We start from the raw sequence: 23747 nt of genomic DNA, 5'->3' as shown, positions 1-23747 counted from the left end.
GCGAGTCTGACTCTCACTTGGCCGGTTATTTAAATACTTACTGAGTAGGTGAGCTTTGCCTATCTGGAGTTTCATAATATCTTTGCGCAGTCATACAAACATTCTAGGACTCCGACATCTAAAATCATGGTCATCGGAGACAGCGGGGTTCACGATTGAATTGCTTATATCAGAGGGGTCGCATAGATTGAATAATGCGACGGTAATGTCCCACCTTCCTATACGTACCTAAGTTCCTGTGGGTACTTATGGATAATGATTTGGCGTTTACAAACTACCTAGCTACGTACCTAACTACTTAGGGATAAAACGATGAATTTTAAAAATACGAATACTGCTCTCTGAAGTGATACCTTTTTAATGCCAAAAACAGCATCAAAATCTGTTTACTGGTTACTTACTATATAAAATACTAGATAAAATCGGCGGCACGGATTTGCCGGTAGGGTGGTAGCTAGCCAAAGACCGAAGCCTCCCACTAGACCAGACCAGAAATTTAGAAATAATGACATTCCAAATCCCTGCTGGGAATGAAACCCGAGTCATTCCATTATTAAGACCACATCGCTTACCACTGCGCCTTCGAAAGGCATCATTCATCTCTTACCACGAAGAAACAGATTTTTGTGAGTAGGATACTTACATAACTTCACATAGTTACGTCCTTTTAATAAAAAAACCTTTGGTAAAAAAAAAACGAGTCACGTCATGAATAATTTTGAAATAAGTAGGTAGTTTAAAAGGTAAAAAAATTCTTGCGTGGAATGAAACGTTCGTCTAATCTGTGCTGAATCTGTGACGTTCACGTTGACATGACATTCCCTCGTAAATAAAATTACGTTCAAAAATTAAAAAAAAAATCTTAATTATTAAAAAATAATAATCATCAAAATCTACTGTTTTGATGGTACTATCAAAATTCTCATTGAACCAATGACTTATTTATCTCAAAAAAAGTGACACAAAGTTCAACTCGAGTGAATTCCATCAGAATAAATGAAATTTAATTTTTGAACACAAATGACTAATGTCAAGTCGATGAATTTGACAATTAACTTTGACAGTTTGATTTGGAGTTTAACGAAAGTGAAACAGCTGGGAAACGAAATCCTTTAATAGATCAATATTTTTGTAATTTACATTTCTGGTGAAATACTTCATAAGATAAATGATTTGTTGTTTGAAAATAGAGCTTTGAAAGAACTCAATATTTTAAAGAAGTAGTAATAAAATGCCAGTAGACCAAATACAATACTCAGAAAGGTACAACGACGACATTTATGAATACAGGTATGTTCTTATTGATTTTACTAAAAATTCTCAATTTATCATTATTTATTGACCACGATGCGGGTATTTTAACCTCGGTGCATTGATTATTTTGTCATCATTTAGTAAATTTGGACAAATTTGACATCCATATGTCGTGGTTAAATATTTTTCAAAAATATCGAAATAAGTAGATAATTATGAAATAAAACTATGTAATTTAATTTCTATATTGCTTACATTAGATATCGAGTATTTATCAACCATTGCCATTATATAACTCATTAATAAGTAATATAAAATAATAGGTAATAATCATTGATAATACTTATAACTTGATAATTTAAGCCAGTGATAACATATAAGTGCTACTTATGAATAAAAAGGTCTATAATAAATATATAAAGGTCTTATTCCATGATCAAAGAGCACTTATAAAAGAATTGTAGGTATTACTTAAGTAGGCAGTTATAGTAGGTAGGATGGTGCATGTAATTTATTGAATGATGCAATAGAATTGAAACTTTAGTGGTCAACTCAGTACTTTGTCTAGTCTGGTCAAGGATCATAAGTAAGTATAATAATGTTACTCTTGGGCATGCAGGTTTCCTTTATTGTTAAAGTATTAAAGTATAAGATATAACTTAAAAAGTTAGAGCCCATGCCCAAGATCAATCCTCAGATCCCCCGAATAGGAGGCATAAGTCATAATCACTCTGCTGTCACCACCCTACCAGCAAACCTGTGCCAACAAGTGATTTAGTGTTCTGGTACATTGCGGGGTACCTATGGGTTTAATAAAAACCTCCATACCCTTCCAAATTAGTGTGCTTCCATCTTAGACTGCATCATCACTTGCCATCAGGTGAGATTGCAGTCACGGGCTCATATGTAATCTATAAAAATCCCTGGACTAAGGTTTATGAAATTCTTCTGTAGTATTTTTACAACATTTTTTTGTTGTTTCAGACATGTAATCCTCCCACCTGACATTGCCCGGCTAGTCCCAAAGTCCCATCTAATGACAGAGACAGAATGGCGTAACCTCGGAGTCCAACAGAGCCCTGGCTGGCTACACTTCATGGTGCATAATCCCGAACCCCATGTCCTATTGTTCCGAAGACCTAGACCTGATGTACCTGTAGATGCGTTAGAATATGGAAATACTACCTCAGTTAAAGTATTAGTTAAAGGATTGTGTAACTAAGCTGATTGCATCATGAGACCACCGTCTATACTCACATACTGTACGATTTTCTTATTAAAAAATGTATGAATATTGTATAATGCATCTGAACTAGAAGAAAAACTTATATGTCAACTGTCACTTGAAAAATGTGGATTGCACAGAAAATACTTTGCATAATAATTTAATTATTAATGAATTTCTACATTATATAGAGATCTGTGAGATCTATAGAGTGCTCTCTGATTTTGCTCAGACTTAAGACAGAGCTACAGCAAGACAGATTTATATCTAGATAAAAAGCCTAAGTTTTACAAAATCCTTTGAAAATATAATCATTATCATTATCAACTAAGACATCCACTGCTGTATATAGGTCTCTTGCATAAGAGTAATATTATCTTGAAAATGTGATATATATTTCTAGATAAGAGGTCAAAAACGTGGAAGTTTGGATGCATTATAATGTTTGCATTTAAAAAAAGTGTGTATAGGGATGGTCAGTCTCCTCCTAATATGCAATCAGCTCTATAAATAATATGAAAACAGGTTATGAAAAAACAAATATGGCCAAATCACCTCCACAGCTAGGGTAAATCACCCTATTTACGTCGTGTCGCTGTTAAACTTGGCGATTTTAAAACCAGACTTTATCTCAATCTATTTATACAGGAATACTGCAGGACATTGTAAAACCAAAAAACTGCTACTTTATTTATTAAAATTTTAATTTTTTAAACACTAGTTGTTTTATCCACATGGATTTTATTGCTAGCTAATGTAGTAATTATATTTATTTACTATTTGTATGTAAAGACTAAAATACACACTGTCATGAGTGTGCAAATATTGTGCCTATATATTTAACTTGTATGTACTTCTAAGTATGCATTTATAAATAGTTAAGTCATAAAAAAGGCAGGCACATTTTGTAGACTTCTAATCGATTGTCTGGATTGCTTTGGCTTGTTTTCTGTCATAACAGAACGAAATTTGCAAAATAAAGTCTTCAGGTGACAAAAACTCTAGATGACGGTGGAAAGCGTGAGAAGCGTTGGTTGACTGACGAATCAAAAGTGTGCTGCCCCAAATAAATAGGCCCCAACCACCTAGTTCAAAGTAAGAGTTTTTCTTACCTGGGTGTTTTATTTGAGCAATTATCCCTTTACTAATACTGTTTAGTCATGATTTATACACATCTTAATTGTGATCGAAATATGTGCTATTGTCATGTGTAAGTCACTAATTGCATCTATCTAAAAGGAATCCTGTCTATATTAAAATTATTAAAAATATAATAATAGGTGCTTGAAACAGGTATGATAATATGTAATAATATGTGGCCTTAGACTGATATACTTATTAGGTATAATGGTGTAAGCTCTTATGCTTAAAAGTAGGGTTAGCCTGTTCTTTGGCCTACAAAATAGTTTGACTTTTAGTGACCGTCGTCGCACAATGCTCGCGAACTGTCATCCTAACAGATTAATTAGCAGCTGCCAATTAGGCTGAGCGTATAATTTAGCAGCCTTAGCATTTTAATTAATAATAGGAAATGTGCGGACACCCGATTCATCGCATCGCCGAAGCTGTTAGAATTAATTTGCTCAGTAAGGATCGCTGGCGACGCTTACTGTCTTACCGGTCTTACCACAAAAAAATAAAACACTAAACTGATTTTATAGAATAGAAGAATTTTTTACTCAAATAAACTTTTACAAGTGCTATGCTGTTTTGATATTTTTGTGTGATAAATATGTCAGGTTACTCATAAATATATGTTTACGCTTATTATTTTTGAGGTAAGGCTGTAAAGTGTGAAAAGCCTGTAACCTGTGGCACTGTTCAATATATAGCGTCGTGTGTGATCCGCCGATTGTATGTATAAGACGATCTTATGTACGAGAACAGGTTTAATTGCCCTACATGTTAATGTATAAATTATTATATTTCATAAAGTTTAGAGGACTTAATTTAACAATTTTATAAGCTTTCTAAAAATTATTGTTAAATAAAATAAAAGTTATTGACAAATGTTTCTTTTCTTTAATCAAATTTTTACACTCCAGCCAGCGCGGCGGGGTGATTCGCTACCTCAGCGAGTCACTGGGCCCTGGAGTCTTTTTCTTTTTTTCCATTAATATATACCTATTTCAAAGAAAATAAGGAACTTTTCTCACCATGGACGATAGCGAGAAACAAAACTAGTTAAACCAGGTGGTGGGCAATGAGGAGCGAGTATTATTATCAAAAAAAAACACCGCTCATCTCCCCGTCTTAGTGTTTCATCAGAATCAGTCCACTAATTTTTAAGATACAAAAAAAAAGATTTCGTGAGGGTACCTAATCTTATGCGCGCTAATTTTTAAAACCTATTATTTTGTCTATGAATGAGGAATATAGGTAGGTAGGTAATTAAATAAAATTGATATTAAATACTATGCAGAACGTTTATTTGGATTTAACTTCTAAAACATTATAAACATAGTAAAAATATACAAATAAATGCGAAAGTAGTATATTTTATATAACTTTGCCAATACTTATGAACAAAAAAGAGAAATAAACTCGTCCTACACGTTAAACAAATACAATAAAATTATTAACAATATATTAGTGTTGTTTTAATAACATTTTTTTTCTTCATTCGTTAAGTAATAAATTGTGCTTTTCATATTTTCTTAAAATCTATAATAATAATAATATTATATATATTAGCCAAATTAAAACTAGAATACCGTCGTGGAACGGAACGGAATTCATAACGAGTTGCCAGTTAAAAAAAATTATACTTACCAAATTTAAAAAAAACCGTACGTACTGAATAAAATAGACACAAAGTATAATATTCCGAATTCAATTATTTTTATTCCAGTTTTGAATAAGTACTTCGGACTTCGAAGAACGGTCACCAAAAAGCTTCGTCAACAATTGTACAAATTTTATAGAATCATTTTTTTGTTATAATCATATTATTATGTAAGTTTTATCTGAATAATGAAATATTATATTTTGTGACTATTCAAACAATATTGGCCGAATATTAAAACAAATATTGATATGGTTAATTGGAAGTACTTATTGTAAAGTTAGCGTCAACAGTTTACTTAACATTCGTATAAAAGTCATCTCTCCAATATAATCTTATCTAAAAAAGGTAGGCGTCATCTTACAAGTAGACACGATACAAAATATCCGAACATACGAATGGGACATAGAGATTGTCGCATTCAATTATAACTAGGGAGCGTGGACATAGCCAGGAGGGGAGCACGGTTACTCACGACCCATCTCTGAGCCGCGATTCAGCTCAAGCATACACACTACACATAACAATCTTGTCATTTTTATTCGAATGGGTATAAATTTGATAGATAGTTAGTTATTTTGTATAAAAAAATTCAAATTCTGCGGCTAAGATAAAAAAAAAATGTTCAATTAATATTCTGTACAAAATCTGAATAGTTTATACACATAGTTATATTTTTTTTACAAAAAAAAATTAATCAACAAAAAAAACTTTGCGATTTTTATTATTGGATCTTTAATTCAGGTAGCCTGAATATAACAAAAAAAATTAGAAATTACTAGACCTCTCCCGTGACTCACCTCATAAATCTCTGGCTATGTTCACGCCAGGAAGAAAGGTGTAATGCCTTTGTAATAGTGAAAAAAGATTGGTTACATGATTTCCATAGCCACTAAGAAGAGTTTCCTACTATTTCAGACTTCGATAGTTAACAGAAAGTGACTAATGAAGTAGAAAGCTGGATTATTCATATATTTTTTCATCTAACGATACATTTTTTGATAACTCGATATATGTAACATACACATAATATGCACATAAGATGTATTCACTTAAATATTTCCAATTAAGTATTATATAACAATTTAAGTTTTATTCAGTGAGTATTTCAAGCCTGAATTTAGACAGTCAAATAAGAGTAGGTAATATTGTAAATTATGGCGGAATGTACATCAGGGAATGATGAATTTGTAGTTTCTGGCATTTTACGTAGTTGGAAATTTTTAAGGGAACGTATATTAAATAACATGCTCGATATTTATTTGGCTACATCTAATACTACTGCAAAACCGTTTAACGAATTCTTTAACTACGGCCATATTGGGAATGGCATAATATTGTACGTTGAAAAACGGGACTTCACCTAATAACAATACACTTTCCACTAAAACGTAGGCCCTTACGTCGCGTTTTTGGTAAAATTTACCGGTTTGCAATCAATAATGTCAACATAGGGTATATTAAAGCTAACATTGTGATAATATATGTATTTAAAGCTTTATAGCCCTTTTAAGCTGCCATAGAAGCTGGCAAGTGATTTCAGCGGTCCAAATTTTACAAAACAATTTTTATTTTATACTTACAATACAGATATTAGAAATCTATTAGAGCAATTAATATCGCTGATAAAGTCACCCATCGCCGTTATAATGTAAAATTTGAAGCCGTATAAACACTTTAAACAAATCGTTCGCCAGCTTTTAGACTATGAAAATTGTCGTTCAAAAACATCTCGTTTCGCTCTAAAATGGCGTTTACGCGTTTTTTCAAACGTGTCATTTTTTATCGCATCAGTATTTTTATTTTACAGCAAAAAATGATATGGCAATTTACAAGAAGTGATATGATATATGGAAATTGTACTAATAGATATGTACTTAAACGATCAATAAAAAAGTTTTCTCGCAAGTATTATTAGTATTGACAAGTTTGGTACATTTTTTAGTAAAGTACAAGTAAATGCTCGTTACAATGTCTTTTTCGTTGAATCGCTTCGCTTTAGCATCAATGCTGAGTTACCAGGGGAGAAAAAATGCTACCATTTGGTAGAAAATTTGAGGAAATATTACTAAATGGTAGAAAAGGGTAAAAATGAAATAAGATTACGACTCGATCACGATACGTACTGCAACAATGGCATGCCCTTATCTATACAATAAGCGTTGCATACGAATATCGTCTATTCGTAACCGTAGCTATCATAAGTTTGTTCACCTGAACAACTGATCAACTTGAGGCTCCGATCCAAAGGAAATAAATTCCCGCGACCCGCTAAATTATAGAAAGCTCGGTTCTGTTAATAAATAGGAGAATGGACATGAAGTTAAGCCTTTCGGAACCATATTTTAATTACATCACACTTTAAGGTCCCTGGTGACTGAAGCGGAGCTGATATATTATTGTTTTTAACAGACAAACCTATTACTGATAGATGATGTATCAATTTTATTATGTCATCTTTATGTAATCAGATTGTTGGTTGAACACTTCTCCGCTCAATGGAGCTGTCCACTGGAGGGTAATGACACTCCAGTGGACAGACATCTTAACGGAAGGAAAGGAAGGAGTGATACGGAATCACAATAATTGTAGGTATTATAATTTATAACTAATTCAACGCGGCTTTTTATATAGAACATCTTTTAAAATTAATAATATCATAGATAACTTTACACAGACACTAATATTAAAAACTATAGTTTTTTAAAAATATTATTAAAAAAAATAGTAACACATTAGAGAAGGTCCCATTTACGGAAAAAAGTAACTTAAAAGTACGGAAGGAGTAAGAAGTCAAAGGAATTTGTGTGACATAACTAAGAAATGGTGGTTTTAAGTTTGTACAGATAAGCACGTGCTAGTATTGTTAGTGATGAGTCGAAAATTAGTACTTAAAAATTACTGTGTAAACAAGAATTGTGTTTAAAACTGTATACAAAAGAAAAAGTTTAAAATTGTGCAATATAAAATCATATTCAAGGGTAAATAAAGCGTTGTATCTTTGGTAGGTTTAGTAGATAATTCAGCAGTGTTGCTAAAGCGAAAAAAAAAAAACGGTAGCAAAATGCTACCATGAAATATGTTATGGCAACATTTGCCCGTTTCAGCACCATAGCGCGTTGGATCGAATGTTCTCGAAGTGGAAACCTATTTGTCCTTCTCTTCTGGTTTCCCGTTGGTGTATTGGGGAGGTGCGTTTGGATTCTGGGATTGATCCTCCGTCATTACTGATACAAGTTCTTCGACAGCTCGGCCAAGGTCATCTGAAAAAAATAAAACGAAGTTGATATTATATGCAGTTAAATTAATAGAACACTTTGTTTTGTGCAATGTATTGATTGCAAATGGCCTAAAAATACTCCAATTGTAGTTAAAATATCGCCAATTCCTTTGGAACCAAGACCTGCCACGCTTCTTGTAATATCTTAGTAAGTAATTATTTTCTTAAATTTAAAAAATACAATTTAAGTAATACTTTAATAAATAAAATAAACTATTATAATCTGGAAATTACCTCAAGGTATACGTCCTGCATGAGAGCAATAAAAAAGATGGCATGTTATTATTCATAATTTCAGTAAGACATATTAGTAATAGTAATAAACAAATAAATAAAAAGAAAACAAAAATAAGAAAAGGCTACACAATAAATAAAAATCACAAAATATATGACATACATTTATATTTACAAATAATGATTAAGTTATTCCATATTAATAAAAAACATGCAATAGGTAGGTAAGTACTCATAAATATGAAGATAGGGATAAGTTAAGTTGATACAATATATTAACCAAACAAAAAATAACAATTTAGTAGAGTTGTAACAACGCTGCAAATCAGGAAAAAATGGGTAAAGTAAATGTATTCAGTAAAATAATTTTCAGTAAAAAAGATCCTTAGGAAAAAGCAAAAACCGAAAATGATGACATTCCTCTAAATCACACTTGGCTATAGTTGCTCAACGTCAGTTTTATCCAATATTTGTTTTCATTCGGAAACTCGCTTTTTTATTCTAGTTATTCAAATTTAAAAATAATAAATGTCTAAATTTTTAATTCCTAATCTAGATTTATATCTAGATTAGATATTAGCGAATTTTGGTGAGAATTAAGAACACTTTTGTATTCCTGAGGGACTGCCTTCTGCAATACAGATATTTCCTAGTGCAGAAATAAGGTAGGAAACTCGTTCTTGTATTTAAGTTCAATAGATTATTATTTAAATATTTAATATTTAATAGATTATTATAAAAATATTTAATACTTAATTTAAGAGATTAAATTCGAAATGATAGTAAAACTAACCAATATTTTTAAATATGGCAACTCTGAATACAATTTTACGACTCTACCGCTATGGAGTGTACATCTACCGCAAACAAATCGGCGCTTCTTACTCCGACCACGCCGTTAGGCTTAAATTTTTACCCGACTTCGGCAAAGCCAAAAGGAAGGGTTATGATTTTAGCAGTCTATGGATGTATGTACATTGTACATGTATGTGTGTATGTATGTATGTTGTATCCAGATTCTGTGTGTTCCACCGTAGCGCCTAAACTACTGGCCCGATTTTGATGAATGAGGTGTCAATTGATTCGTTGTGAAGGTCCGGCCGACATAGGCTATATTTTACACGAAAAAAATGACCTAACGGATGTAACGTCAAAAAAAGTGGACTACCCCAAAAATATTTTCTTTGCTATTCTATCGTGTCTATGCTATTCTATCATGTTCTTTGCTATTCTATTATGTCAAGTGAAAGAGGAGAAAATTCTGAGCGCATGAATATAAATGTACAACAACATCCATACATACAACATCCATACAACATACCAAGGGACAGAAAAACAATTTTTCTCTAATATTTCAGCGTTTATTAAGACGATCGCAGTCGGTTGTTAGTTTCAACTTTATCTTGTTTTAATTCGGCTGACAGTTGAGCAACCATTAGCCGTGTCTGACCTGCGCAGTGCATGAGCGAGTGCACGGCGTGCGGCGGCGGCGGCGGCCGCTCCATGTCGCGCGCCTCGCGCTCAGCTCGCCCGCCATCTTACAATGTACGTCACGAGTTAAAATGGCGGCCACTGTCCACCTTACAAGCGTGTGTGTTTCCAAAATAGGTTCAATGAGGTCTTATAACCAGATGATAGACCATTTTTTTTTCGAATAACATCTAAATAGTAATAATACTACCCAATAAAACAATTTATTAAGAACTTTTATCTACCCCTTCGTGGCTTCGTGGCTCGCCTAAGCAGAAGTAATAAGTAGATTTTGTAGGTGTTTTTTGTCTCATTTTTTCACTTTTTAGGAAAGCAAATCCTCGCTTAAATGTAGAAATTTCAATCGAACGTAGAATTTGTTGCCATCGACAGAGAGGTAAATTTTCCGCAGTCCGACTGTAATGGCCGATTCACACCAATTGCGTATGCCGCACGTACACGTGACACGTGCGTAGAGACGCGCGTGAACCCATAGACGTAACTGCACGCTTTACGTCTGCGCGAACGTTCACGCCACGCAAGCGGTATGCCATGTCTCATACAGTACCATACATTACAACGCAATGGTATGCGCTACGTCTACGCTTACGCAACGTTTACGCAGTTTGTGTGAACGAGCAGCTCTAAATCAAACAAAATAACAAAAGATTAAATAAATATACTTACTGGTATCATGGTAAAGCCCGTTGTGCAGCTTAGCGGGCGAGTCAGTGGCTAGCTGCGACGCGGTGACGGAGCGCGTCTGTAGCGTACCGGTACGTGCACCTGGCGAGCCCTGCGCGCCGCCCGTCACTGCCGGCTGGTGGAAAAGTTATAGTTTTAGCTTTTAATGCCCATTTCCTTACTTTTAGACCTCAACCAAGCCCCCACCCAACCCTTTTCCCCGAAATCCCAGACAATTGGGATGATCATGTCAAAAATAAATTACTTCTTAGGAATAATTAAAAATAAGGTCTTCCAAAATTCGTGAAATCCACGTCCGCTGTTAGTTTTGAGTTTGCTAACAATTTTTAATTATCGATTTAAGTAAAAAAGTACGTCAAATTATGTCAAATATTTATGACGTCACATCTGTGAATTTCATACAAGCTCCCTTACTAAGCAAGCGTTTTCAAGTTTGATAAAAGTCACTAATTTGACTAGTAGTCATCATCCTTCCCAGTCAGGTCATTCCCAGACCCTAATTACTCCCCCCCCCCCCTTCTTGCTACTCCACCATAGTGTCCTCCTAGGAATTCCTACCTCGTCCAAGAGTCTGCGCAGTCTCTGTAGCTGCGCCTCCAGCTGTCGGTTGTGCTCCTCCAGGATTTGCATACGAGCTTCCAGTCGGCCCTTGTGCTGCCTCAGCAGACGGGCTTCAGCCATCATGTCCTGGAAAATACAGAAGTCCACAAATCACTATCACTGAAAAACACTGAATTTGTTGGATTTGAGACGCGAATGCTGAAACGATAAGGAAAGGGCCTTTATCACATTGGATTAAAGTAAAAAAAAAAACAGTTTTTAACTGCCTAAAGTAAACTCAATTTGAGCTTTCATATCAAAAGCTTAAAGATCTAGATACATTTGAAAATTTTGAAAAATGTTGTCTCATCTTTTGTTCCGATTATTTTCTTCTCGTTACATTCCTACCGAATGGGAGAATTTCAACCAAAAAATCTGATTAATACCCGTATTCACAATCGTTACTATGAGGTCTCACAGTGCGCTCGAACGCATAGTATAGGTTCCACCAATCAGATCGTTGTAAATTGACGTGACAGTCATCTGATTGGTGGAATCTACACTGTGCGTTCGAGCGCACTATGAGACCTCATAGTAACGATTGTGAATACGGGTATAAGTTTGTTTAGGCAAGCCATGCTTTCTCCTTTCCTGAATTCAGATATTGTTTCTATATGTTAAGTTTTCTTCGCACTGAAGCCCATCCAAATCCAAACACACTCCCCATTATAACCTCATATTATATCTAACAAAACTCGGAAGAAAAGAACATAATATTGTAAAAGTCTACTTGACTTCGTCTGTGTTGGTGTTAGCTGGCGGGCGTGCTCTGCCTTTTTGGAGTGTTTTTTTTTTTTGTTAAAACTGACTGGAAGGCGCTCTAAGGGGATGCCGTGCGTGTGTCAGCGAGCGCCGGCACATTCGGATTCCATACTTGTATAGTTTAACTAACTTGTTACAAATAACTACAAACTTGACATTGGCTAATCTTTGTAAAGCCAGACGAGAGAGAAAAAAAGTCTACTTGAATAAAAATCTGTTCTATTCTATTCCTGGCATTACCTGGTCAACAGGAGCATTTCTGCCGTCGCCGTGCGCATGTTGCTCCTCAGGCGTGGAGCCCGGGGTCTGCTTGGCCTTCAGCCGCTCGTACTCCGCTTGGAGGCTCGCGTTTTCCTCCTCCAGCTCCCTGAAATTCACAAAAAATATAGGTAAATTGAGGAAAATATTTAACAATGTGTAGTTGCACCAGGGTATAATCTATTTCCATTCTAAATTTCAGCCAAATCAGTTCAGTACTTTTTGCGTGAAGGAGTAACAAACATACACACACACAAACTTTCGCCTTTATAATATTAGTGTGCGGCAAGGAGAACATTATACGGGTTCCATAAATCCAAACTAACCTGATCATGGCTTCAAGTTCGTGTCTCTGCTCGCGATGTATGACGGATACAACGTGAACAGGCGAGCGAGGCGCGTCCTCACCCTCTCCCTCTGAAGCGCCGTTGAGGGACGCGCAGTATTGGGCTATTAACGCGTGCTCTTCATCGCTGGAAACAAACATATCAGTTAAATCACGTTTAACAAACAATCCTGGAAGGATTATTTCAAGGTAAGGCAAAAAGGCAATTTTTTTTTCCTAAATTATAATAGGTATAATGCCCGCGATCTGCGCAGGTCATAGACAAAAACGAAGGTTTGAGATCTTTTTTGCAGGTACAATGCGTAAAATCAGTGACCAAATCCTGAACCATTGATTGGTCAAATAGACCAATCAATGGTTCCGATTGGTCGACTTGTTTTGCGCGCACTATAATACGCTGGCTTTGCGTAATTTGCCGGACCTGCTGCTTTGATTTAAGTTCTATAGCTATAAATTGTACTCAACAGGACGAGCCCGTCTGCCGTCGAGTGCGCTCGAATCGTTTGCGCACCGGCGTTCGGAGCCCGCTTACAGTCTTTCGGACCATTTTCGCGACTTGCCTGTCCGAAACTCACTGCGTCCAGCGGGGGTGGTTCGGAATCACGCGTTCGTGCTTCCCGGTCTAGTCTCCCGGTCTGCCACAAGCGGCAAGCCCCGGGAGCTGGGCCGGTGGGGTCGACGTGCCGACACCCTTGTCTCGGGCTCACGCCAGGCAAGGACCGCCACCGTTTCGTCCGCCAGCGCTCCGATAGCGCTCTCGCGTCCGCGACTCGCGCTGTGCGCATGCGTTCAAGAAGCCGGTGGTAACGCGCGGAAAGTGCTTCATGCCGCCACCGCCGCTTCCGCAGCGCCGCGCGACGCGCCCGCGCCCCATCCGCCGCAGGGTGTTCGTCCGATCATCGGACACCCTAGAGGCTATTATCGCGTCGGGCCAGGCGACTCTCGCCGCCCGCGCCGCAGCAGCCCTGCACAGCCCGGCAGTGGGCGCCGGCGAAGAGTCCTTCGCCGCGAGCCCACTCGCACTTTCGCCGGCTCCTTCCTCCCCGGCCTCATCGCTGCCGGCCATCTCCTGGCCGGCTAGCTCAGCCGACCCGCGCGCCGCCGATCCGCGCGCCGCCGACCCGCGCGCTTCCGCGCCCCGCGCCGATCTCCGCGCCGTGGCGCCTTGCCCCGACCCGCGCGCAGCCGCGCCGTCTGCCGAGTCCCGCACTGCGCCGTCCCGCGCCGACCCGGGAGCGGCCGCGTCCCGCGCTGACGCGAGCGCCGCCCCGCGCGCCGCACCCGCGCCCGCGCCCGCGACCACACCGACCGCCGCGCCGCGCGCATCGCTCCAACCCGCCGCGCCGGCGACTCTCTCTCCGTCGCCGCGCGCGCCGCGCTTCCCGGCCCCACAGCACAACATCGCTGTGGGCCGTTTTCCCTCTCCGCCGCAAAGGAGAGGAGAGAAAACACCGGCCTTCACTCCACCAAATATGCCGGCCCTGTCTCCGGAACCCATGGAGACCGCGCCGGCGAGTGAGCCCGGCCCCTCCTACGCAGCTGCTGCGGCCGCTGCAAAGAGGCCCAAGACAACCCCGTCGGGCGCTGCTCCAGTGCGCGCTGCGCCAGCGCCCGCCGCCGCCGCCACCGTCGACCCCAGCAAGGCGCCGAAGTCGAAGGCCGCCCGCTACCCTCCGCTGATCGTGGAGGTGCTGCCGGACTGGCCCACCCACTTCCGCGAGCTGAAGAGGCTCCTCGGCCACGCTCCCAACGGACGCCCATTTGGCAAGGGCGTCCGCTTCATACCTAAGTCGGACCAGGAGTTCCGCGCCATCCAGCGCTACCTTACGCAGCTGGAGAGCGCCAGCGGAATCTCCTGGTTCTGCTACTCGCTGCCGGCTGAAAGGAGCCTCAAAGTCGCGATCCGCGGTCTGCCGGCGAACACAGAGCCGGAGCTCGTCGAGGCAGAGCTGCGCGAACTTGGATACGTCCCCGAGCACGTGAGGACGATCCCCGCGCGTCCAGGCAGGCCTGGATGCCTCATGTTCGCGCAGCTGCAGCGAACTCCAGACATCACACCGGGCATATACGAGGTGCATGAGCTCCTCTGTATGCCCGGCATCATCATCGAGGCCTGGCGTGGCAGGAAGGGGCCCGCCCAATGCCACAGGTGCCAGCAGTGGCGGCACAGTTCGGTGAACTGTCACCGACCCCTAGTCTGCGTGGCCTGTGCGGGAAACCACGCAGCCAGGGACTGTCCGCGCCCCAAAGAGGAGCCGCCGACGTGCGCCAACTGTGGCGACGCGCACACGGCGAACAACGCCAACTGCCCCGTGTTCCGCAAGGAGCTGCGGAACCGTAGGGCGGGCACTGTCGCGCGCACCGCACCGGCGCGCGCCGCCGCCGCCGCCTCGACAACCGAGGCCGACGCACCCGGCTCGCTCATGGCTGCCGCCAACCAGCCACAGCAGCAACCGGGCCGCAAGCGCCGCCGCAGACGTGGCAAGCGCGCGCAGCCGCGCCAAGACACGGCGCCGGCCGCGCCACAGCCCTCTGCCAAGCGCCCGACGGCGGCCGCATCCGCGGCTCCCGCCGCGCCACAGCCTCCCACCAAGCGCCCGACGGCGGCTGCACCCGCGCCGCCCGCCGCCCAGTCCAAGCCCACCGTGGTCGCCGCTCCCGCGAGGGAGACGAAGGCGAAGCGGAAGGGCGCGCCGCGCCCGGCACCTCAGCCGGCCCCCGGCCACTTGGACTCCAGACTTACCAAAGTCATCGGCACCCTACACCAGGTTCTGTTGGCAATCCAGGAGCAGCGGGATCCAGCCCCGCTGATCCTCGCTTGCATCATGGAGCTCTGCAGCTCTGAGTGAGCTCCGTGTGGCATTCTGGAATGCCGACGGGCTTTCGTCACAAAAAGCCCGTCTTTTCAAGAACCTGATGTCTCAGCGTCGAGTGGACATCGGCCTGATCAACGAGACTCACCTCAGACCAGTAGACCGGTTGAACTTTTCGGGATACCACGTCTACCGGGAGGACCACGCCTCGCCGATCGGGACTGCTTACCGGGGATTAGCAGTTTTGGTCCGTCGGAATGTCATCCACCAAGTGCTGCCAGTACCTCAGCTGCAGACGACCTACGCACTGGGCGTGGAGGTCTGCATTGACCGCCAACCCACCCGTGTGTTCGCCTTTTACAAGCCGCCGACGAATCGCCTCGCAGTGACTGATGTCCACACCTTGCTGGACTCGCCACTGCCCACGATTATCGCCGGGGACTTCAACGCGAAACACACGGCGTGGAATTCCAACCACGTGTGTCCGGACGGCAGACGCCTCCTGGACGATGCAGACCGCCACGGGTACGTGGTGCTGGGGCCAGAGGTCCCGACGCACTACCCGTACGCCGCAGCATATACGCCTGACGTCATCGACATAGCCGTCACCTGTGGCTTGTCCGCCACGCCGACGTTAGACGTACTGGATGACCACCTCATCTCCGACCACCAACCAGTCCTCTTGACGCTGAAGACAACGCCGATGACTTCTCTTCTCCCTCCGCCAAAGCATCGCCAGGACTGGCGAATCTTCGCCGAACACATGGCCAAGCATTCGCCGTCCTTTAGAGTGGAGAGCCCTGCAGACGTCGACCGACTCGCCGAGGACCTCAGCGCGACTATGTCCACCGCGCTTCGAGAGTCCAGACTCGACGCTGCAGCCATGCGAAAACCACGCCAGCTCCCATCCTACATCCAAGCGATGCTGGAGGAGAAGAGGAAACTGCGCCGGACATGGCAAAACCAGCGGTGCCCGACCATGAAGACGCGGCTCAACGCTCTGGCCGCCAAGATCTCGGAAGCGTTACAAACTATCGCTGACGAGTCTTGGCATATGACCATCGAGCGAGCCGGCGATGACTGGTCCGGCATCCACCGCCTTTGCCGCCGACTCTCCGGGAAACCGCCTCCGATTAGGCCCCTCCTGGCCGGTGACGGAACCCCACGTTACCGTGCCGAGGACCGAGCGGAGATCTTTGCGGACCACCTGGAGACGCAGTTCACACCGAACCCGACCACAGATGTGCAGCACGAAGAAGCCATCGAGCGACACTTGGAGGCATACTTCGAGTCGCCGATAGCGCCGACGGAAGACCCCGTCGTATTTTCCCCTGGACAAGTCCTTCGGATGATTCGACGAACTAAACTGCGCAAAGCGCCCGGCCCCGATCGAGTCACCAACGAAGCCCTGCGTCACCTACCCCCGCGAGCAATCGCGACGTTGACGCGGCTATTCAACGGGATACTCCGCACCGGGCACTTCCCATCGTCGTGGAAGCTCGGCCGAGTCATCATGATTCCGAAGCAGGGGAAAAACATCATGCAGCCTGGGAGCTACCGTCCCATCACGCTGCTGTCGACGATCTCGAAAGTCTTCGAGAAGTTGCTGTTGCTGCACATCACGCCTCACATTCAGCCACGCGACGAACAGTTCGGTTTCCGTGCCGAACACCACCACGCTCCAAGTCTCGAGGGTACTGCACCATCTCGCTGCCGCCATGAACAAGCGAGAGCGGTGCATTGCAGTATTCCTCGACATGGAGAAGGCGTTCGATCGCGTCTGGCACACCGGGCTCATCTACAAGCTGTCCACGTCTACTATTCCCCGTCGAGTAGTTAAGACTGTGGCCACCTTTTTGCGAGACAGACGTTTTCAAGTGGCGGTTGAAGACGCCCTGTCCACGGAGCGCCCCATCCGAGCCGGTGTGCCTCAGGGAAGCTGCCTGTCGCCCGTCTGCTATGGCAGATACACGGACGACATCCCAGTGGTCGGCGACGCCATGCTGGCGTTGTACGCCGACGACGCTGCATTCATAACAAAGTCGATCAAAGGACCGCACGCGGCGATCAAAATGCAGCGTGCACTGGATGCACTTCCCGCTTGGCTGAATGACTGGAGGCTGAAGGTCAACGTGGCGAAGACTCAGGCGGTATCCTTCGGGCGGACTGCCCCGCCGCCACGGGTATCGCTCTTAGGAGAGACCATCGAGTGGACGCCCTCGGCTAAATACCTGGGGGTGACCATCGATAGGGGACTCAAGATGCGATCCCACGTGAAGAACGTGGTCGCGCAGACGCGCGCCGCACGGGCTCTCTTGCGCCCAGTGCTGGCGTCCCACCTGCATCTCCGTACGAGGCTGTGCGTCTACAAGACGTACGTCCGCACGCGACTCACTTACGCGGCCCCAGCTTGGTACGCGTTACTAAGCGAAACGGACCGCAAGTCGCTGCGGGCGCAGCAGTCGCTAGCGCTCCGCACCATCGCCGGAGCTCCACGCTTCGTACGGAACGCGGTCATCTCCAGGGACCTGCGCATGGAGAGCCTCGACGACCACGTTCGCCGCCTGAGCACCTCGATGTTCGCGCGCGCCGATGGAGCGCAAGCCCAGCACCTGCGGGGCATCGCGCCATACCATCGGCGTCTGCCGGACAAGTTAGGTCTGCCACGTGACCTGACTACCTGAAAAGACACCACTGCTTCCCCGCCGCTGGCTGACGGGCGCTCGCCGGAACATCGCCGGCGGGCTCGACCTCGCCGAGCCGCGGGCGTTAGCCTCACGGACATCCCACGCCGCCGCAGTAGCCGATCGCTCGCGAACATCCGCGGGCTCGATCGCACTGCCGTGCGGCCACTACCGGACATGACAATCCGGAATTGATACCCAGACCAGTGGTCCAACCCCGTGCCCCGCCCGCAGTCGCAGGCGGCGTAGCCACCACTGAAGAGGGCCATCGCCCTGACCAGTCACCCCGGGACCCGAAAGGGTCCGCGTGGACGACCTCGAGATTGTACTCAACAATGGCGGTTTGTTCTCACCTATCAGGGGTGTCAGCAGCTCTAGCACCCAGTTCAACCTGAGCGAGGCGCGAGGCGTACAGCTCCAGGCGCGAGTGCATATCGTCCGCCCCTGCGCCTGTACCCGCGCCGTGCTGTGGTGACGGCGCCGGGGATTCTAATGCATCGCCTGAAAAACCATTATGCATATAAAACACTAGAACTAATTAGAGATCTTTCCTTTCACATTCATACTAATATCATAAATGCGAAATGTATCTGTCTGTCTGTCTACTAGCTTTTCACGGCCCAACAGTTGAACCGATTTTGATGAAATTTGGTACAGAGTTAGCTTACACACCGGTGAAGGGCATAGGCTACTTTTTGTTCCGGAAAATCAAGAGTTCCTACGGGATTCTTAAAGGTCCATCTGTTTAACCTATTTATATGGGTACAGAGATAGCTTTCGTCCCAGAAATTAACATAGGCAACTTTTTATCCCGGAAAATCAAAAAGGTCCAAATCCACGCAGATGAAGTCGTGGGCATCATCTAGTTAACCATATATGGGTTTATGAAAATAATATCCAGAAAGCGACTGCGGCAATGCTTGGGTCGAAGGCATACAAAAAGAGTTGGTGTTGCGTTAAAGAGGCTTATGTCCAACAGTGGATGCAAAATACCTGATAATGAAAGACTTACCCTCAAGAACAGTTTGAACTGGCAAGTATCCAACTCGTGGGTGCTTCTTGAAGTATCTCGCTGATTTAAACTTGTTACGTAGAGCTCTCGTGAAGTCACGAACATCTTCTCCAGATGTTGTCTGGAATATAGTTTAATGGTATCCTAATACATCAATATTTTACTACAGTATTGTACAGTAAGGTTTGGAATACTCTTCCGCGATCTGTGTTTCCTACCAATTACAATCCGGGTATCTTTAAAACAAGAGTGAATAGACACCTTCTAGGTATACGCGTCCCATCTTAGGCCACATCATCACTTTCCATCAGGTGTGATTGTGGTCAAGCGCTTGTCTATAGTGAATTTAAAAAAAACAGTTGTAACGCTTGATTGATAGGGCTCGTGGGGTAGGGTGCGGGTTGCGGGAGGGTGACAGTGATGTTGATGATAAATTTAAAAAAAAAAATTGGTTTTTACGTCACTCTCCCTCACTGTCACTGACCCGTAACCTGCGCCCTACCCCACAAGCTATCTTAGTGAAATGGTATACTATAATTACTATAGGTATACTGGTACTGATTCTGTTGGCGACTTTTTAGAGTATTCGCATCCTCTTCTTACTAATGTAATATGAAAAGGACAGACACAGTTTGACAGTTTTAAATTTAATTTAGACCTGTGGATTAGTTGGATAATTCGAACTTACAGCAGTACAGTATTCTTGCATAGGATGCGTGAGTTTGTGGTTTTTGGCTTTTCGGCCGTTGAAGAAGCACTTCTGGCACATGTCAAAGTTGAAACACTTGAGACAGCGGTACCTGGAAATTGAGATTTAAGGATATTACCATAAGAATGACTTTGGCTTGTTGCACCTTCCACCAAGCCCAAAATATAGTGTGTGGGTTATAGTCGCAAGCTAAACAGTCTTATCTAGCCACTGAGCATTCGCCTAAAATCGTTGATTTATCTATAATATAAGAAGAAACCTTATTTCTTGCCGGGTAGATTTTCTGCAATGGTTTTCAACTGGCATTAAGACTTAACTTTTAGATATTCCTGGGATAAGTACCTACTATATTGTCTACTGATAACAAGCATTTTTGGAGCCATTCAATTGAAGTCAAGCCCATATTGCCAAGTCTACACTAAACCCCTACAAATATTGCTTGGGCTATAAAACGGGCAATTTTATAGTAGCCACTTTACGGCCACAATACAAACAAATCTTTTGTTTGAATTGCCGCGCTATTCTCGGCAAATTTTTATAGCCTGTATGGTAGTATTCTCAGCAATTTGTGTAGCCCGTCTGTACTCACCGGAATCCAACAATGGGGTACTCCTTGCATATATTGCACTTGGCCTGGTGTTTAGCACTCTCCGCTGCCGCCAGTCTGTGCAGCACTGGAAGCCACACCATGGACTGTGGTTCCTTCTGCAACCATTGCAGGAAGTGGAACGCTTCTATGAACTGAAGTTGCCCGTCTGCATCCCTTTCAAGAGTCTTCTCTTTGGTGTCTTCTTTCTCTTTCTCTTTTTCACCTACTGTCAGATTGGATGGAATTATAAACGAAAAACATTCAAAAATGTAGACCTTGATTAAGGGGCATGAGACGGGTGTGTTTTTTGCAGTTTAAGAAATTAGCTCTAGTATCGACTATAACTCGCAAATTAGTCGATAGTAGAGCTAATTTCTTAAACTGGACCCTTTCAAGTAAAGATTTTTATATAAACCTGTGAGGATGATACTGCCATTGGTGCAATTAAAGTGCCATAAGCCTACTTTGTCGCATTAGTTTACAAATTGCGAAAAACTAAATTAAATTTGAATTTCGCGGGCAGACCCGTCGCATCCACCTTAATGCACAATTGCAAAGTCACACACACTTTGTAAGGTCCATATCTGCTGAGGATGCTCCGGTGTCAGAGCGAAACGTGAGTCGAATGTGTTCTGGTGGATTTGTGTGGTGTTGCGGGGTGGTACTTGGGGCTTGCTTGGTGGCGGGCTTTTCCTACATGCTTAGTAGCGGGAGGGCGGGTTGGTGCATATCGCATGCTGCATGTTGTACCACACTGATTTACCTGTTTTAGCGGATTATAGCAAACTAGAGGATGCCCGCGACTTCGTCCGCGTTGATGTAGGTCTTTGAAGATCCCGTGGGAACTGTTTGGTTTTCCAGTATATAAAGTTGTCTATGTCAATAACATGGACGCAAGCTAACTCGGTACCAAACATACAAATCGGTTGAGCGGAGACTCTTTAGGAATCTCGTGGGAACTCTTTAGGAATCTCGTGGGACCTCTTTGATTTTCCGGGTTAAAAAGTAGCCTATATCCGTCCCCGGGATATAAGCTAACTCTGTACCAAATTTCGTCAGAATCGGTTAAACTGTTGGGCCGTTAAAAGGTAGTAGACAGACAGACACACTTTCGCATTTATAATATTAGTATGGATTAGGCTTTTGATTTTTTTGTATATTATGGACTTCCGCAAAGTAGCGCTGGCTTCTATACGAGATTTATCGTTGGGGTGTAAAAGCTTAGAACTATAATGATGAGGGCTTATATTTAGTTTTACCTGTTTTTCTGTCTAGCGTGCTTCCTCTATTGCCCTCCTTCGTAGCGACGGAGGCTTGCTCAAAGCAACTGCGCACTGAGGGTTCAATGTTCGATCCTCCGAACGCTGCTACTTCGCCCAGTTGTCGCGGTACCTGGTAGAAAAATAGATTAGTGTAAAAATATTATAGGTCAAAGCCGAAATTCCGGCACATCACAATAGGGGACCATAGTGTGCAAGTCTGACTAGCAGTTGGCCGGTTTTTTTTAACAGGGCTCTCTGTGTCACTCGCTTCATAATTGTATGAAGTAGTAATTATACGTACGTAACGTAGTTCTAATTTCATTTGAATATTAAGCAACCAAAGTCCATGAAATTTTGCAGACATATTCTAGAAACTAATATATGTGTCTGTGGTGTTTTAGATTTGTCTAAAGTTATGTAGTTTTAAAATTACAGGGGCTCAAAGATTTGTGTATAAATTTTTAAGACCGCGTAACTTTGAAACCGAATATTTTAACAGAAATCTGGAAAACCACAGACATAGATATTAGTTTCTAGAATATGTCTGCAAAATTTCATGGGCTTTGGTTGCTTAGTATTCAAATGAAATGGAAACTACGTTTGTATGAAGCGAGTGACGGAGAGACCCCTCTTAAAGGAAGAACACTCACTTGTATACAATCGTGCAATAAAAGTCCCAGTTTTCTTTGGTCAGCACGACATGATGGGTCGGCGATTAACCGGAACAAATACCTGAAATAAAATAAGTTTATTAAGTATATTAGAAAGAAATAAATTTTCATGTATATCTAAGTACTTGGTCCAAGTATGTTTTTTATCATAAAACGGGTAATGAATAAATGCTACAAGACTTTATTGACCTGTAAAGCCCAAACAGTAAATTAATGTAGTAATGTGTAATATGGTGGAGTGCACCAGATGGCGCGGAAGGTCACCCATACGATGGACTGACCAAACTCTATGAGTCAACTCTGGGCAATCCCTTGCACCTGTGTACCAGGCTATCAGCAAGCAGAGAGAAGTGGCGAATGCGCGTCAGGCGCATAACATCTGCCTCCAAAGACGTTAAGATTCAATTCAACTCAAATCATTTATTCAAAGTACTCCTTTTGATGGTCAGAATGGTTAGATTTGTAAGATGATATAAGTAGTGGTGATAATTAATTACGTAACCTAAAGCTATGAGGGTTTCAAACGCGCCCAGGTCTGAGAAGAGCACACTACAACCCCAGCCTGGTAGTTAAAGTAATTAAAGTGTTAAAAGCGACAGAAACAAATAAGCTTAGTTACGTAAATCTATTTTAGGGTTGACACTAAAGCTACAAGGGTTCCAAACGTGCCCAGATCTGAGAAGACCACGACCACTCTGCCAGGAGTGTTACAACGATGAAGCAGAGAGCCAATACTTGTATTTCCAAATGCTCACCTATATTTCTCTTCCAAATGTCCCTTACACAGCAGCACTAGGCCAACTTTGAAGCTCAACACACGGATCTGGCCGGTCCTCTGGCTGTCGTACACGTTGAGCAACCAGTTGATCGACAGATCCAGGCACAGAGGCACGTTTACTAAACTTGGATTTTCTGCTGCTATCACCTGGAAAGAATAATGGATCATTCTTTAGTTTTGGGTTCTCTGATGGATACCTTTCATTGAACACCAAGAGTGGTTTGAAATATAAAATCATCGGCCATCATGAACCATTGGGTATGTTTAAAGAATTTTTAGTAGTTACGTAATGCACTAGCTTTTAGATACT

The 23747-nt window shown here is 43.1% G+C and overlaps 2 protein-coding genes across 9 annotated transcripts in view; one reads left to right on the top strand and one right to left on the bottom strand.

The window, feature by feature from the left end:
• Positions 1–1069: 1069 nt before the first annotated feature.
• Positions 1070–3629, top strand: LOC123876980 (cyclin-dependent kinases regulatory subunit 1). The gene is made up of 2 exons (XM_045923455.1): positions 1070–1290; positions 2239–3629. Exons 1-2 carry the CDS (start codon positions 1232–1234, stop codon positions 2474–2476), a joined length of 297 nt encoding a protein of 98 aa, XP_045779411.1. The 5' UTR covers positions 1070–1231; the 3' UTR covers positions 2477–3629.
• Positions 3630–4886: 1257 nt separating this feature from the next.
• LOC123876958 (dystrophin, isoforms A/C/F/G/H-like) overlaps positions 4887–23747 on the bottom strand; it is a 674182-nt gene continuing 655321 nt past the window's right edge. For 5 of the 8 annotated variants that reach the window (XM_045923405.1, XM_045923409.1, XM_045923413.1 and 2 more), the window contains 13 exons: positions 23415–23584; positions 22639–22720; positions 21986–22118; positions 20727–20952; positions 20117–20228; positions 19429–19549; positions 18770–18917; positions 12900–13046; positions 12556–12682; positions 11512–11640; positions 10936–11068; positions 10229–10315; positions 4887–8527 (listed from right to left, as the gene is read on the bottom strand). In XM_045923405.1, the coding sequence (XP_045779361.1) occupies positions 8412–8527; positions 10229–10315; positions 10936–11068; positions 11512–11640; positions 12556–12682; positions 12900–13046; positions 18770–18917; positions 19429–19549; positions 20117–20228; positions 20727–20952; positions 21986–22118; positions 22639–22720; positions 23415–23584 (1731 nt within the window). In that variant the 3' untranslated portion in view covers positions 4887–8411. Of the gene's footprint in view, positions 8528–8778; positions 8794–10228; positions 10316–10935; positions 11069–11511; positions 11641–12555; positions 12683–12899; positions 13047–18769; positions 18918–19428; positions 19550–20116; positions 20229–20726; positions 20953–21985; positions 22119–22638; positions 22721–23414; positions 23585–23747 lie in introns of all 8 variants that reach the window. The other 3 variants (XM_045923412.1, XM_045923406.1, XM_045923410.1) reach the window with 3 other exon arrangements.

Source organism: Maniola jurtina, chromosome 22 (assembly GCF_905333055.1).
Source record: "Maniola jurtina chromosome 22, ilManJurt1.1, whole genome shotgun sequence".
Lineage (NCBI taxonomy): Eukaryota > Metazoa > Arthropoda > Insecta > Lepidoptera > Nymphalidae > Maniola > Maniola jurtina.
The sequence above is the reverse complement of the archived record's forward strand: the minus strand, read 5'-3'. Positions and strand labels throughout refer to the sequence as shown.